Source organism: Tenebrio molitor, chromosome 1, assembly GCF_963966145.1.
Source record: "Tenebrio molitor chromosome 1, icTenMoli1.1, whole genome shotgun sequence".
Taxonomy (NCBI): domain Eukaryota; kingdom Metazoa; phylum Arthropoda; class Insecta; order Coleoptera; family Tenebrionidae; genus Tenebrio; species Tenebrio molitor.
Genome location: NC_091046.1, coordinates 38,728,880 through 38,742,563, shown reverse-complemented (window position 1 = coordinate 38,742,563; position 13,684 = coordinate 38,728,880). Strand labels below are relative to the sequence as shown.

The 13,684-nt window shown below is 38.3% G+C and overlaps 4 protein-coding genes across 6 annotated transcripts; 3 read left to right on the top strand and 1 right to left on the bottom strand.

Moving 5' to 3' along the window:
* The first annotated feature begins 18 nt into the window (after positions 1-18).
* Positions 19-4,773, top strand: vimar (visceral mesodermal armadillo-repeats). Its single transcript, XM_069039744.1, has 5 exons — positions 19-894; positions 941-1,087; positions 1,138-1,320; positions 2,613-2,825; positions 2,880-4,773. Exons 1-5 carry the CDS (start codon positions 165-167, stop codon positions 3,473-3,475), a joined length of 1,869 nt encoding a protein of 622 aa, XP_068895845.1. The 5' UTR covers positions 19-164; the 3' UTR covers positions 3,476-4,773.
* Positions 4,767-7,040, bottom strand: LOC138124746 (EEF1A lysine methyltransferase 2). 2 transcript variants are annotated; one of them, XM_069039911.1, is made up of 2 exons: positions 6,900-7,040; positions 4,767-5,529 (listed from the first exon to the last, which is right to left on the bottom strand). In XM_069039911.1, exon 2 carries the CDS (start codon positions 5,429-5,431, stop codon positions 4,805-4,807), a length of 627 nt encoding a protein of 208 aa, XP_068896012.1. In that variant the 5' UTR covers positions 5,432-5,529; positions 6,900-7,040; the 3' UTR covers positions 4,767-4,804. The 2 variants fall into 2 exon arrangements, with proteins under 2 accessions (XP_068896012.1, XP_068896008.1); XM_069039907.1 differs by having other exon boundaries at positions 4,767-5,431; positions 6,900-7,039.
* On the top strand, positions 5,528-6,736 carry LOC138124696 (dnaJ homolog subfamily C member 17). The gene is made up of 4 exons (XM_069039847.1): positions 5,528-5,751; positions 5,808-6,302; positions 6,355-6,435; positions 6,488-6,736. The coding sequence occupies exons 1-4, from the start codon at positions 5,677-5,679 to the stop codon at positions 6,689-6,691; spliced, it is 855 nt and encodes a 284-aa protein (XP_068895948.1). The 5' UTR covers positions 5,528-5,676; the 3' UTR covers positions 6,692-6,736.
* On the top strand, positions 6,974-13,680 carry Tudor-SN (Staphylococcal nuclease domain-containing protein 1). 2 transcript variants are annotated; one of them, XM_069039613.1, is made up of 9 exons: positions 6,974-7,115; positions 7,450-7,565; positions 7,616-8,093; positions 8,144-8,613; positions 9,281-9,481; positions 9,536-9,852; positions 10,206-10,570; positions 12,255-12,854; positions 12,907-13,680. In XM_069039613.1, exons 1-9 carry the CDS (start codon positions 7,071-7,073, stop codon positions 13,015-13,017), a joined length of 2,703 nt encoding a protein of 900 aa, XP_068895714.1. In that variant the 5' UTR covers positions 6,974-7,070; the 3' UTR covers positions 13,018-13,680. The 2 variants fall into 2 exon arrangements, with proteins under 2 accessions (XP_068895714.1, XP_068895707.1); XM_069039606.1 differs by having other exon boundaries at positions 12,240-12,854.
* The last annotated feature ends 4 nt before the right edge of the window (positions 13,681-13,684 follow it).

Here is a 13,684-nt window from a genome sequence, read left to right as displayed (position 1 = left end):
CCTTCCTGAAAAAAAATGATGGCGTGGTGGTGAATTCGAGATGAGGTAGAAGTGAGCATGCGCCTTGTGCCATGTTTTGAGATATAAACAAGGTTATGTTGATGAAAATTGTCAAGTGTTGTTTTGGCGTGGAGTTTTGAAAGTGTATTTCACCTAGTTTAGAAATGAGTTCTCTTTTAAGCGATTTATCTAACGCAGTCGACGCAAATAACGAACAGGACATTCTAGATAACTTAAAACTTATATTAGCTCAGGGTGTAAACATCGAATTAGAAAACAGTAATATTTTGAAACGCATCATACCATTAAATAATGACAAAATTACACAAGCTTTTGTCGAAGTAGCGGCAGAATGGTGCAAACTGGAGCACAACAGAAAATTTTTCACAGATAAAGAAATCATTGAGTACCTCTTGGGGCTGTTGGAAAAATCAGAGGAATCCCTAATTGTGAGTACAATCAGAGCGTTGGGGAACATTTGTTACGAGAATGACGAGGCGAGGCAAATTATCGATAAAAAAGGCCTTTCCACAGTTATATCGATACTTGAGGCAGATTGCAGTAGAAAAAACAATTTGCTTACGCTGAAAGTCAGTGGATTTTTGGTCAACCTGCTAACTTCAAATGATGAATTGCAAAAAGCAGCTTTAAAATTAAACATAGTGGATATAGTTGAAAAAGTGCTTAATAAATATTTAAAATCGTTCAATGAAAACCAGATGCTTTTTGCATTTTTATTAACGATCTTGAACAATGTGATCGACTACATTGAGGATCAAGACGTACCTTTTAAAGAAAGTCTCTGCTGTGTTCTTGTAGACATTTTTAAAATGTCGACCACGCCAGAAATTTCCGTCATATGCCTGGAAATTCTACATGGCCAATCGCACAAAGGTAATTTATTCTCTTTTAAATTTCATTAAATACCACTGCGTTTTAGATGAAATAAAAACGTTATTGGCTAGACAGGGCGTGTGTGAGTTGGTATTTGAGCTCATTGAAAAATACAGAAATCAGGTAAACGATGAAGAGAGTCGGACGGTCATGAAAATGGCTTGTGATATGATTGTTATTATATTGACTGGAGGTAAAATTAATAAAACCATATTTTTTTAAATATTTATTTTATCATTTAAGATGATTGTATGTACTTACTATATAACAACGGGCAAGGAAAAGTGTACGAGAACATGATTACGTGGCTTGACTCCGACGATCCAGATTTGTTGAGTACTGGTGTCCTGGCTTTGGGAAATTTTGCCAGAAAAGACACTCACTGCATTCACATGGTTCAAAATGGGATCTCAAAGAAACTGATAGGTAAATCCATTTAAAAAATAATCGATTTCAATCTATATACAGCCAATTTAAAAAAAAAAATAAGTCTTGTAATTTGATTTTCACAGTTATCAAGGAAAATTCCTTTATTTGCTTCTGTAGGTAGATCTAAATCAACTAACTAGAATATTGTGGTTTTTTACGTTTTTCAAGAAATGTTTATTATTTTTCATTTAATCATCGTCCATGAACTGTTAAATGTCTTTGAGAGAAAAAATGTATGTAATCTACCTAGCCATGAAAATGACAAGTAAAAATAACAATTGCTTTACTGACAGATTGCTGACATTTGTGCATATCTGTCCCAAATTTTATTCAAATTTAATGACGAGGTTTTTGTGCAACTTGCTCACATTCAAAACGAGTGAAATCAATCTGGAGTATCGCAGCTTCAAGAAAATTTAAGCGCTCTACAAGCTAATCATAATTTTCTTTCACGAATTGTCGCTGGATATGAGACTTGGTTTATTATTGGAATTTCCACACTAAACCGTTCTTTGGAAGTGGAAGGAGCACGTGCACAAAGGTACTATTATTAACGCCGAAGTCCATGCAAAACAATCTAAAATAAAAAAAAAAGAGATACAAGTACCGGGTGATCAAGAAGGACTGTTTAAGTTGGCAATACAATTAAGAAATTTTTTTAATTCGGTTATTTATAACACTGCAACCGGATATGTTTTGTTGGTTTATTTGACAAATATCTGATGTAGGTATAGCATTAACAACGAGAAGCCATCAACAACCGAAAGTTACTCCTGTTATACGATTTAAAATACAATTCAGTGTTACCAACTTAAACAGTCCTTCTTGATCACCCCGTATTTGCCTCTGACATCTGCAGGGTGCATAAGGCGTGGGCAATATTTAAAAACATGAACTAAGCTGCGACAGCCGCCAGTTTTCGTCCTGCGATTTCTTTTGGCTTAAAAGTTCCAAATTGTGGAATAGGAAATTTCAGATAAAGAACTGAAAATTGCTGTGGACGAGTATTTTGAAGTCCTAGCAGAAGAATTTTCTCGCAGAGAGAATGCAGCAACTTCAAAAACGTTGGAATAACTATATAAGTGTAAAAGGTGGTTATGTCGAAAAATAAAAAAATAACTATTTTTGCGCTTTCCTTTATGCCTAGCTAGATAACATAAGAATTCGCTCTCATATTTATTGTTAAAGCAGATTTCTAGTGATTAAATTATTAGAGAAATCACGTGAAGTGTTTTTGTCTGTTAATTTTTATATTGTTCTGTTTTATATATTTAGCTTTACTGTTTTAGCTTTGCTATCAAGGCATAACACGAGTCAAAGTGATATAAAAGTGCAGCATGCTTTATTGAGCACTTTAAAAAATCTAGTGATACCTCAGCAGAACAAACCCATAGTTTTGGAGGAAGGTTTAATCGACGTCATTTATCCCATGATCGAGCTCGACCAATACTTGGTGATATTCAAGCTATTGGGAACATTCCGCATGGTCATAGACGGTCAAGGTACACTTTAAATTCTCTGGGGCGACATTTACAAAAATGATCGATTTGATTCAGAAAAGGCAGCCTTGGATTTGATTTCCCGCAAGGAATTTTTGGAAAAGCTGATCTACTGGTGCTACAATTCAGACCACTTGGGAGTGCGCGGTGAAATCCCCCGGCTGCTGTCCTGGTTAATAAAACACTGCCATTCCTTCAAACCTTTTAAAACTTTAATCCAAATCAAGGACAGCGTGAAATGTTTGGTGGAGATGACGTCGTCTAATCACGCCGTTATGCAGAACGAATCTTTCTACGCCTTGAATCTGTTATGCATCGGTTGCGGGGTCGGCAACGAAAGCGACAGTTCGAACGGGGTGAACGGGGATCACGCGGCCGAGGACGGAGATCAGACGTTGTTCGACCAGTTGATCAACGCCGACATTGGTAAAAATCTCAGTTTTGTCGTTAACAAGTACAGTGATAAAATGGATAAACACACCATCGAAAATTTGTTAACTCTACTAGAACAGTTAATTAATTCTCCCTCCCTTGTGGGACACTTAAAATCTAACAATGTCGGAGAGGCGTTGGCCAAATTGACGGCAAATCCCAACGCGCAAGCCGTCAGCGAAAAATTAAATCACGTCACGGTTCAGATTAACGAAAATTGAAACAACTTATGGCGAATTGAGTGATCAAAGTACCAATCTAAAGTCTAGATTCCTTATTAGCCAATAAGATAGTTACTATTTTTCATTATCGTGCAATTTTGGTGTATGTTAGAATTATGAATAGTTGCCTTCAAGTGCATGTTTTAAAGCGATCTACCACATGTTCTCCGTTTTAGCATTACGATGAAAGCAATTTTAATGGCGTTTTAAAAGTGTTTAAATCGCATATAATGCACAAGTTTTAGTGCCATTTTACATTTAGTGTACTAATCTTATGAAAGAACGTACGTAGGTATACGCATTAGTCAATGCTGGCTTTTTACTCGGCAGGATCTGCCGAAAATTACACGTTAAATACACATGTTTGTTTTAATTTAATATTTTATGTGCAGTTATGAACTTAGAGCTTGACACTAGAGTGGTTATGCACCAACCGTTTTAATCAAGTCAATTTGTTTGACAAGAAATTACGACTATTTAAATTCCAGCTGTGCATTTAGAAGTTGTTGGTGACAGAATTTACGAAGTTATTTGTAACTCACCCCAGTGTGTCACCTCTCGTAATTATTATTTATTTTCTATTCATCAAAACAACAAAATTTCACTAGTTTGGTGAAACTTTAACCAGCTTCTGTTTCAACACTTCCGTTTTTGTCTATGTTCAACCATTTTTGTGGATAAATATAGCCACAAATGGTTGAATATTTAAAATCAAGTGCTGTCCGCCTTCGTCAACCCCTTTGATGCGACAAATACTGTGATGTAAGCGACGCTGAATGAATAACAGACTCCCTTAATTAATACTGAACTTTTCTCATAAAAACATCAAAGTGAAACTAGAATAACTTTAGGGATTACATGAACAGCACCGTAAGCTGGTGAGAATTTTCTTTTTTTTTAATATAAAGTTATACCGAAACAAAATCGTGATAGTTAATTTAATCTGTCAAGTTCAGAGAAGTTATAAAACGTTGCAGGGAGTATAATCCGCACAAAGAGCTTTTTAAAGTAAGTTCATAGTTGTTACTGGTTTTGCAGTATTTTTATTTATTTTTTGTTATTGAAAGGAGTGTTTTGGAGAGCATTGATGCGTCTCCATTCATTATTTCATTTTTTTTACATTTATCTTTTGAGCTGACAAGTTTGATACGTTAAAAGGAGGCTCGTTTTATTAAGGAATACAATGTTTTGTCAACAATAAAATATAAATCGCACTTTTAATAATTATACTTAATGCATCACTTTTCATGTTTTTACACAAAACTGTATTGTTCCAAAGAATAAACTTGCATTACGGATCTGGGTTTTTATTACAAATTACAAACAAATCTACAACTTTCTATAAATTACGGAAGTTGCAACACCTCCTGTCTTTCCCCCAAATTTAAACTGAGGTATCGGTATGCTGTCGGTACAGACGAAGTAATTTTTAAAGTGTTCGTTCAACTCATCTTGGGTCCAATTGCCAGATGTAATCATGAAAAATCCACTTTCATTGAGACAGTTACGGACGTTTTCCAAATATTTTCTTCTGAATTCTTTAACGTTGGCGTGCAGGGTGATTGCGTCGTAGGTTCCCTTGTCATGAATAATATCAAACTGACCTTTCAAGCCCTCTAAAATATTACAGATGGAATAGTCTATTTTAAAATGTCGCTCTAGGGCTATCGATTTGGCCAGAGTTACGGCGTCTTCCGAGTAATCAATTCCAAATAAATTAGTGTAACCTTCAGCGGCTAATTCTATTAACAACATTCCGTTGCCGCAGCCAATGTCGACAATTTTTGAATCTTTCGCAACAGTATCATTCATCCACTTTATAATTCGTTCAACCGTATCTTCTCCATACCAGATTTCTCCGGGGTCTCCGTGATCTTGAAAATTCGCCATTTCTACTTTGTAGCGGTCATCCCAAAATTTCTTGCTCCCAAGTTTAGACTCTTGAAGTTCCTCCATCTAGTCATGCAGTGGTTTGCCGATTAAGAAATTATACATTAATATAATTCGTGCTGCAATTCTATTTTTAAATTTGCCGCTCATTAATAGAGATGGCGCTATAAAATTTCAAAATGTTAAGATTGTAAGGTTAGAATTGTGTCAAAAATTTTCAAATTAGGGTAAACACAGCTATCAAAACTGACACTCGAAAAGAATTTCGTTGCTGCAAAGACGGCGTGTCATAATCTGATGATACTACGAAAATGGAGGACGTAAAAATAGAAGATTTGGACTTGTATGAAGTTCTTGAAGTTGAACCTAGTAGCAGCGCTGCTGATGTAACGATTTGATAATTTTTACATTTAATGAATCACACAGTTTACTAATATTTCAGATAAAAAAAGCGTACAGGAAGAAGGCTTTGCAATGCCATCCAGACAAGAACCCGGACAACCCGAATGCAGCAAAAGAATTTCACCAGTTATCAAAAATACTCGAAGTATTAATAGATGAAACGGCCAGAAAAGCATATGACAGAGTTTTGAAAGGTCGCAAAGAAGCAGCTTTAAGACATAAAGAATTGGACAGCAAAAGAAGAAAACTGAAAGAAGACCTAGAAGCTCGTGAAAAACGTGGACTTAATAATTTTAAAGAAAAGTCAGCAGATGAGAAACTTAGGGAAGAAATTGAAAGACTTCGTAAAGAAGGTTCCAAACAAGTTGAAGAAGAACTTGAGAAAATAAATCAAGAGCTTAAGGAACAAATGAAAAACAAAACAAGTCACTGGGACAGTGCCAGTCACAGAATTAAGATTAAGTGGAATGTTGTCAAAGGTGATGATAAAAATGGAGGGTACACTCAAGAAATGCTTCATCGGTTTTTATCAAAAGTAACATCTTGTGAATTTATTAGTGAAATGATTTAATTAAATTCATTTGCAGTATGGAAATGTGATCGCATTAGTAATGTCACAGAAGAAAAAAGGAAGCGCTCTTATGGAGTATGAGACAAGAAATGGCGCAGTAACTTGTTTCAATTTAGGTTTGAGTAGAAATTTATGATTATGATTTGTAGGAAATGGCTATTGAAATGGAACGCGGCCTCGCAGAAAATCCCTTAAAGCTGGAGTGGGTGAATCCACCCCCGGAGAGGCGAAACGCTCCAAGCTCCCTGGTCAAACCCTCAGACTTTGAAAGCGTGATCTTAACCAAAATGAGACAAGCGGAAGAAAGGCGAAAACTTATTGAACAGTTAAAAGCAGAAGATGCTGATAGCTGATTTAGCGACATGTTCGAAACGTAAATAAATAATTATTTTTGAAAACACGTTTTTATTACAATTACGAGGTTAGAATGTTGTTCGACAGTTGACAACGAAATAACGAATAATTGTATAGGTGGCGTTGGAATCACAGGAAAAAATTGCCACGTTTGAATTTTTGCGACGGTTTAAGTGCCAAATAACATGCTAAAAGAGTGGTACTTACCGTTAGTTCTGCGGTTTAGTTGACTTGCAAAATTATTGTACCATTTTTGACCAATTAGGAATACAAAAAGAAGGATTTTGCTTCAAACCCACCCCCTAGACGCTTTCACCGAGTCACGTGATCGAGTGACGTTCATCCACCTTTCAGTACAAGTTGCATGGCCCGTTCACGATGACTACCCAACAAATTCAACCAAAACGTGGAATTGTGAAACAAGTAAGTGGTTTTTATTTTAAAAACACTTAAACAAAGCAGTCACCTTTACTCTGCACAATGCCCGATGTATTTCACGACAAGTTTGTGGAAGCTACGGCCGCGTTGCATCTCGATGCTTGGTTGGCACGATTATTACATATGGCATTTGATATTTACGTCTTATTCCAATGGTTTCGGGTGCTTCTATTGTTCGTGCACAATGCGAAAGCGAGTATTTCCTCGTAATTTTGCAAAATGAAGCGATCCCACAACTTTGATTTAATTAACCTAAATCTGTTGTATGAGTTGGCACATTTTGGTGTGGTGTGGTACACAAGCGTCTGTAAAATTTCAGATCCTCTCCGGGGATTCTGTTATAATTAGGGGACCGACTGGGGCGCCCCCTCCGGAAAAGCAGATCAATTTTTCTGGAATCATCGCTCCGAAGTTGGCTCGGAGAGCTGGAGACCAGTACGTCCCCACCACACTCGTAAAACTCGTAGTTAAGCAGACGTTTGCAGGTCCGAACCGTCGAAGGATGAGGCGTGGGCGTGGGAAGCCCGCGAGTTTCTCAGGAAGAAGCTTATCGGAGAGGAAGTGTTTTTCACCGCGGAGAAACCTCCAAACGCCAACCGAGAGTACGGCACAGTCTACTTGGGCAAAGACTTCAACTCCGCGGAGAACATCACCGAATCGTTGGTCTCGGAGGGCCTCGTAACGGTGCGTCGCGAGGGAGTCAGACAGTCTCCTGAAGGCGCACGCTTGGCCGAACTCGAAGATGCCGCCAAAGCCGCAGGTAAAGGCAAATGGGGCACCAGCCCGTCTTCCGAACACGTCCGCGACATCAAATGGTCAGTCGAGAACATGCGCGCTTTCGTCGACAAGCTCGGCTACAAGCCAGTCAAAGCCATCATTGAACATGTCCGCGACGGCTCCACCGTTCGTGCATTTCTTCTTCCAGATTTTTACCACGTTACGCTTATGATTTCGGGGATTAGGGTAATTTATTATGGCCGTTGTGGTATTGCGATTTCACTGATTGATTGTAGTGTCCCGGATTCAAGTTGGACTCCAATGGTAAGCCCGATCCGACTATTAAAGTTCCGTACGCCGAAGAGGCTCGCTATTTCGTTGAAATCCGTCTGCTGCAACGGGAAGTCGACATCGTTCTCGAATCCGTTAACAATAACAATTTTGTCGGTACCATCATCCATCCCAAGGGAAACATCGCCGAAGCTCTGTTGAAAGAGGGTTTTGCGCATTGCGTCGATTGGTCTATTGCCTTCATGAAGTCGGGAGTTGAAGGTCTCAGAGCGGCCGAAAAGAAAGCCAAGGCTGCGAGACTTCGCATCTGGAAGGACTGGCAGTCGAGCGCTCCTCAAGTCACCGGAAAAGAAAAGGATTTCACCGCTACGGTGGCCGAAGTCATCAACGGTGACGCTCTCTCCGTCAAAATGAACAACGGCCAGTACAAGAAGATCTTCCTGTCCAGCATCAGACCTCCCAAAGAGGCAGGACGGTAAGACCAACGTTTCTCTCGGCTGCGGTTGCAAAACTTTTTTTAGTCAATCGTAAATTATTTATAATTTATTATGATTCACCCATAAGTTCTTGTTTTTTTTATAATGCCACAAATAATATTCTTCTTGATATCAACATCATGAAAAGATAAGAGTAATAAATAATAATTTACACAAATAACAAATATTTTGGCAAAAACAGAAATTCGATCCTATCTCTTTGATATCTCTGGTGACCTAGTATTTCACTGAGTTTTCTCTTGACGTTTTCTTAAAGGCATCTCGGAAAACCCCACTCACGTATCAGGCGCGAGTGATAAAAGTAGATGCCAGATTAAACTGTGAACTCCAATGTGGTCAGACTCTCCATAGTTGTCCGCTATTTCACGTCACAGACAGTCCCATTTAATGTGCGCAGAGCTGCAGCAGGCACATGCATGCCACGTGCCCTTTTATTAAACGGAGAAAATGAAATTTTGCGTAATCAATGCACTAAAAACGTTTCACCACTTAGATTTCTCTTGATGTAACACTTGGTACATCCGTTCAAACTGTTTTTAGAATGGGTTATTCTTCCGTGAACTTTCAAATGTAGAGTAAAATATTTCCTTCAAGATGGAACACTTTGATAGGTTGATTTTTTCAATTGAGGTAAATTTTCGACAGCGTCGCCGACGAAGATGGTAAAACAGCACCGAGACCTAAAGGATTCCGTCCACTCTACGATATCCCGTGGATGTTTGAAGCGAGAGAATATTTGCGCAAAAAGCTGATCGGTAAAAAAGTGCACGTCGTCATCGACTACATCCAAGAAGCGAGAGACGGTTATCCCGAGAAAGTGTGCGCCACCGTTTCCATCGGTGGAAAGTGAGTCAGATAGGGCATATATAACTGGACAGGTGTCTCATTTGTACGATGCAGGAATGTCGCCGAAGCTCTCGTCTCGAAGGGTTTGGCGTCCGTGGTCAAGTACAGACCGGACGACGATCAGCGCAGTTCGCGCTACGACGAGTTGCTGAGTGCCGAAAGTAAAGCCAACAAGTCGCAAGTCGGAATACACAACAAGAAGGAGGTGCCGATCCATCGAGTGACCGAAATAGACGCAGCGCGAGCCAAACTCGAATTGTCTTCCTTCCAACGTGCACAGAGAATCGATGCTGTTGTCGAATTCGTCGCCAGCGGCACCAGGTTGAGAGTCTTCATCCCGAAATCAAACAGTTTATGTACCTTCTTATTGGGTGAGTTTAATTGGTGGATGTTCTTGTAACGGCATCTCGGAAAACCCCACTCACGTAACAGACGTGAGTGACAAAAGTAGATGCCAGAGCGAATTGTGAACTCCAACGTGGGCAAATGTTTGTAGTTGTCCGCTATTTCACGTCACAGACAGTTGTTTTTTTTTTCTCAATAATGAATACTCGGTAAAAGATTTAAGTATACATCATTAAGTTTTTTATTTGTAATTGTATCATACATACATTATTGATGAGAGTTCTTCTTTCATTAATTAATTTTCTAGGGACAAAAACTTGAAGTTTTTTGTCCTGAGTCGTTATCGTTATTTTTTTGTAATGTTTCGTTCATTATTCAGGAGGTATAAATTGTCCGCGAGCTTCCCGCCAAGCTACGAATGCCCAACCGGCCGTAGAGGGTGAACCTTTCGGAGACGAAGCGCTGCAATTCACAAAAGAACGTTGCCTGCAGAGAGAAGTTACAATCCAAGTTGACACCCATGACAAAGCTGGTAACTTCATTGGATGGCTCTGGGTCGACAACGTGAACTTGTCTGTTGCCCTTGTCAAAGAAGGTTTCGCTTCCGTACACCGCACCGGTGAAAAATCGCAATACGCAACTTTGCTTAAAGAAGCCGAAGATAGTGCCAAACAGCAACGATTGAGAATGTGGAAGAACTACGAGGAAGAAAAAGAGGAGCAACAACCGGAGGAAGAGAAACCCGTAAGTAGTTATTTGTTGTGCACGTAACGGTCAGGATCAGGCACGATGAGGGTTGTTGGTGCCATGTTCGAAATTAATATCAATCAATTTGTTTTATTAGTGATGTAATAGACTCGATCGGTTTATTTTATTATGTCGATCTTTTATTTTGATAAAATTGATGCCAGCTCTTGAAGTAGTTCTAAACTGCGAAAATACAGGCTGTCTCAAAATTCGCGAATTCCGAATTCAGAGCGTGGTAGGGAAGGACCCAGTGGAGCTCGAAAAATACTTAGAAAAAAAAGAGTGTGTGTTTAAGACCTCACGACAGAAGTGAAAAGTTCTATGATGCTCGTTACTGATTTTAAGTAATATTTACCTACCTATTCTATAAAAAATATATCATTATGGATGATGTACTTGGAGGAATAAGGAGCAAGGCGTAAATAATTAATATTATTTAAATCCAATGCTGTTTTTAAATAATAAACACCAAAAATCTGTATTTTTCAATAGAAACGACCATTTATTGTCATTATGACTGATGTGTTAGTTTGTCAAACGGAAGGCTTTCAAGCTGTTTGGCGTTTTCTTCGCCCTTTTCGTAACTTACAAATCATGACATGATTTTTTTCCATATTGTTCGTTGTTTTTGTGTTTAGTGTTGTTATTGTTCTTTGTTATATTGGCTGTTTCTTTGAAACATTTTCATAATGCATTTTTAATGAAATGAACTGGCCGGTTATTATGTTTTCGGGTTAAAACCTTTTTTTAAATAAAATTCACCTGAATGTTACTATTAATTTGACATGACATTAATAGTGACATTTAATTAAGTTATGCCGTACGTTTTCAGAAATGTTGTTTTCCATAGCCTCCCCCATACTTTTTTTTTATTATGTTCTTTTTATATTCGTAAAAATACGTCGGAACTTATTCGCTTCTTGTGAATTTTGAGGTTAGAAATATTTATTAAAGTAAAATTTTAATAACACTTTTCTGGACACAATGAGCCAATCTAGGTTAATAGGCCTCAATTATAACTAATGAATATATCCAGTTTTGAAGATACAGCACATTCATCTAGGACATTACTGTTTATTACATTAAAAAAACATGTTTCGTCCTTCCTGGAGTGAAAAATATCTACAATTATCCATTACACAAAATCCATTATACAGTGTGGGGCTTGTAAAAAAAAACTTTGTCAAGGCCATGATTAAAGAGGCCCAGGTTTCAACTACGTCGAGATAAAATTTGCGCGGATTAGTGATTCCATAATAAAGGAAAGTTTGTTTCTTGAACGTTCTATACCAAGAGAATTCATAAATAAATGACATGAACATGAAACATTACGAAAAAAACACTTTGGTCAAAAGACAAATTCGAAGTTAAAATTTGTTGATCAATGAAATTAAAGCAATAAATAATTGTTGAAAATTATCTCCTCCCTGGCACGCCAAACCATAATTTCTTCATGTCATCAAAAATGTTTTCTAAATATGCTTACACTATTGCGTTATACATCCATTGACAATTTCGATGAGACATTTTTTAAACATACTGTATATGAAAGAAGATCCTTTTTGAAGTGAAAATTTTCGGAAATGATGTCAGATCTGTTGCGTCAAATAATAATTTACTTAAATCACTTTATATTTTATTTGTGGAATTTAACAAAGGAAATGAGGGTCGTAATTTGCAGAGCGTGGAGAGAAAAGTGAACTACGAAGAAGTGGTCGTGACCGAAGTCACCCAGGAAGGCTCTTTCTTCGTGCAGAGCATGTCGGAGGGTCCAAAAGCCGAATCTTTGAACGCCAAACTCCGCCAGGAATTCCAAGCCAACCCGCCTCTTCCGGGCGCCTACACCCCGAAACGTGGGGACGTGTGCGCCGCAAAATACACCGTGGACGACGAGTGGTACAGGGTGAAGGTGGAGAAGGTGCAAGGAGGGAAAGCCACCGTTCACTACATCGACTACGGCAACCGCGAAACTCTTCCGACCACCCGCCTTGCAAGTCTACCCGCGGCGTACGCAGGGGATAAGCCCTACGCCACCGAGTACGTCCTGCCTTACGTCGCCCTGCCTAAAGACGAAGAGTACTCGGCGATGGCTCTCAAATACCTCCGAGAAGACACCGCCGTCAGCAAAGTGCTGATGAACGTCGAGTACCGAGTACAAGGAAGTCCACCCGCTGCATCTCTTCACGTCGACAGTACACCAGAAGGGGACATCGTCAAGAACTTGATCACCGAAGGGTTCCTTTTGGTCGAGAATAGAAAGGAAAGAAGACAAAATAAATTGGTACGTAGGAAAGTCGGAGGTGGTAGTGTCGGATTAACGTGAGTTTCTTTAGTTGGCCGCCTACAAGGAAGCGCAAGAAGTTGCGAAGAGAAACCATTCCAACATTTGGGAATACGGCGACATCACTGAAGATGATGCAAAGGAGTTTGGACTGGGAAAATGAGGGACCATTATCAGAGCGACATTAACCTACATTAAATTTTAAACTATAGCAGTGGGTTACGAAAACTTGTCAAGTAGACTTTCCATTTAACTAGTAGATACATAGATGCCAATATAGGATATATTTTTATCCAGCACCATTATTATATACAGATGTTGATGTGTATGTTTATTTTATATGGTTTGTATATTACGGAAATTCTGAATGGAATATTGTGGCCTTTACATACTGTTTTACATTTTATTCACTTTTTTTTAATATCGTTTAGTTCCATTTACACGTTCAATTTTACTTTTTATATATACATATATCTGGTTGTGACAATTTATATTTACAGTGTTCTGTTGTATATTTTGGCTGATCTATCGCATATTTTTCTGTATGTATATTTTGTTTCCTATTGTTAATTATTGTATGTCTTACTTTCAAATTTATGTTATATTTATAAGTAATCAGATGTAATATCATATTAAACGAAATGGTTCGATTAATAAGTATAATCCAACTTGATCAGTTCAAGTTTTGAGTGCATCTGGTCATGACACACAGACTGGGTATATTATTATGTACGTACTGTAAACAACTTTTTACTTCGATTTGAAGGCGTGGATGTAACTAATGTAGGGAGTGGCTCTGTGTAAATTAAATAAAACATTATTGTTATATT

Bases quoted from the DNA above. Each gene is read 5' to 3' on its own strand.
- LOC138124746 (XM_069039911.1), bottom strand. From the start codon at position 5,431: ATGGAGGAACTTCAAGAGTCTAAACTTGGGAGCAAGAAATTTTGGGAT.
- Tudor-SN (XM_069039606.1), top strand. From the start codon at position 7,071: ATGACTACCCAACAAATTCAACCAAAACGTGGAATTGTGAAACAA. The intron at 7,116-7,449 runs GTAAGTGGTTTT...GTAAAATTTCAG, and splicing joins AACGTGGAATTGTGAAACAA to ATCCTCTCCGGGGATTCTGT. The intron at 8,614-9,280 runs GTAAGACCAACG...AATTTTCGACAG, and splicing joins CCTCCCAAAGAGGCAGGACG to CGTCGCCGACGAAGATGGTA.
- LOC138124696 (XM_069039847.1), top strand. From the start codon at position 5,677: ATGGAGGACGTAAAAATAGAAGATTTGGACTTGTATGAAGTTCTTGAA. The intron at 6,303-6,354 runs GTAACATCTTGT...ATTCATTTGCAG, and splicing joins TTCATCGGTTTTTATCAAAA to TATGGAAATGTGATCGCATT. The intron at 6,436-6,487 runs GTAACTTGTTTC...TATGATTTGTAG, and splicing joins ATGAGACAAGAAATGGCGCA to GAAATGGCTATTGAAATGGA.
- vimar (XM_069039744.1), top strand. From the start codon at position 165: ATGAGTTCTCTTTTAAGCGATTTATCTAACGCAGTCGACGCAAATAAC. The intron at 1,321-2,612 runs GTAAATCCATTT...TTACTGTTTTAG, and splicing joins GATCTCAAAGAAACTGATAG to CTTTGCTATCAAGGCATAAC. The intron at 2,826-2,879 runs GTACACTTTAAA...GATTTGATTCAG, and splicing joins CATGGTCATAGACGGTCAAG to AAAAGGCAGCCTTGGATTTG.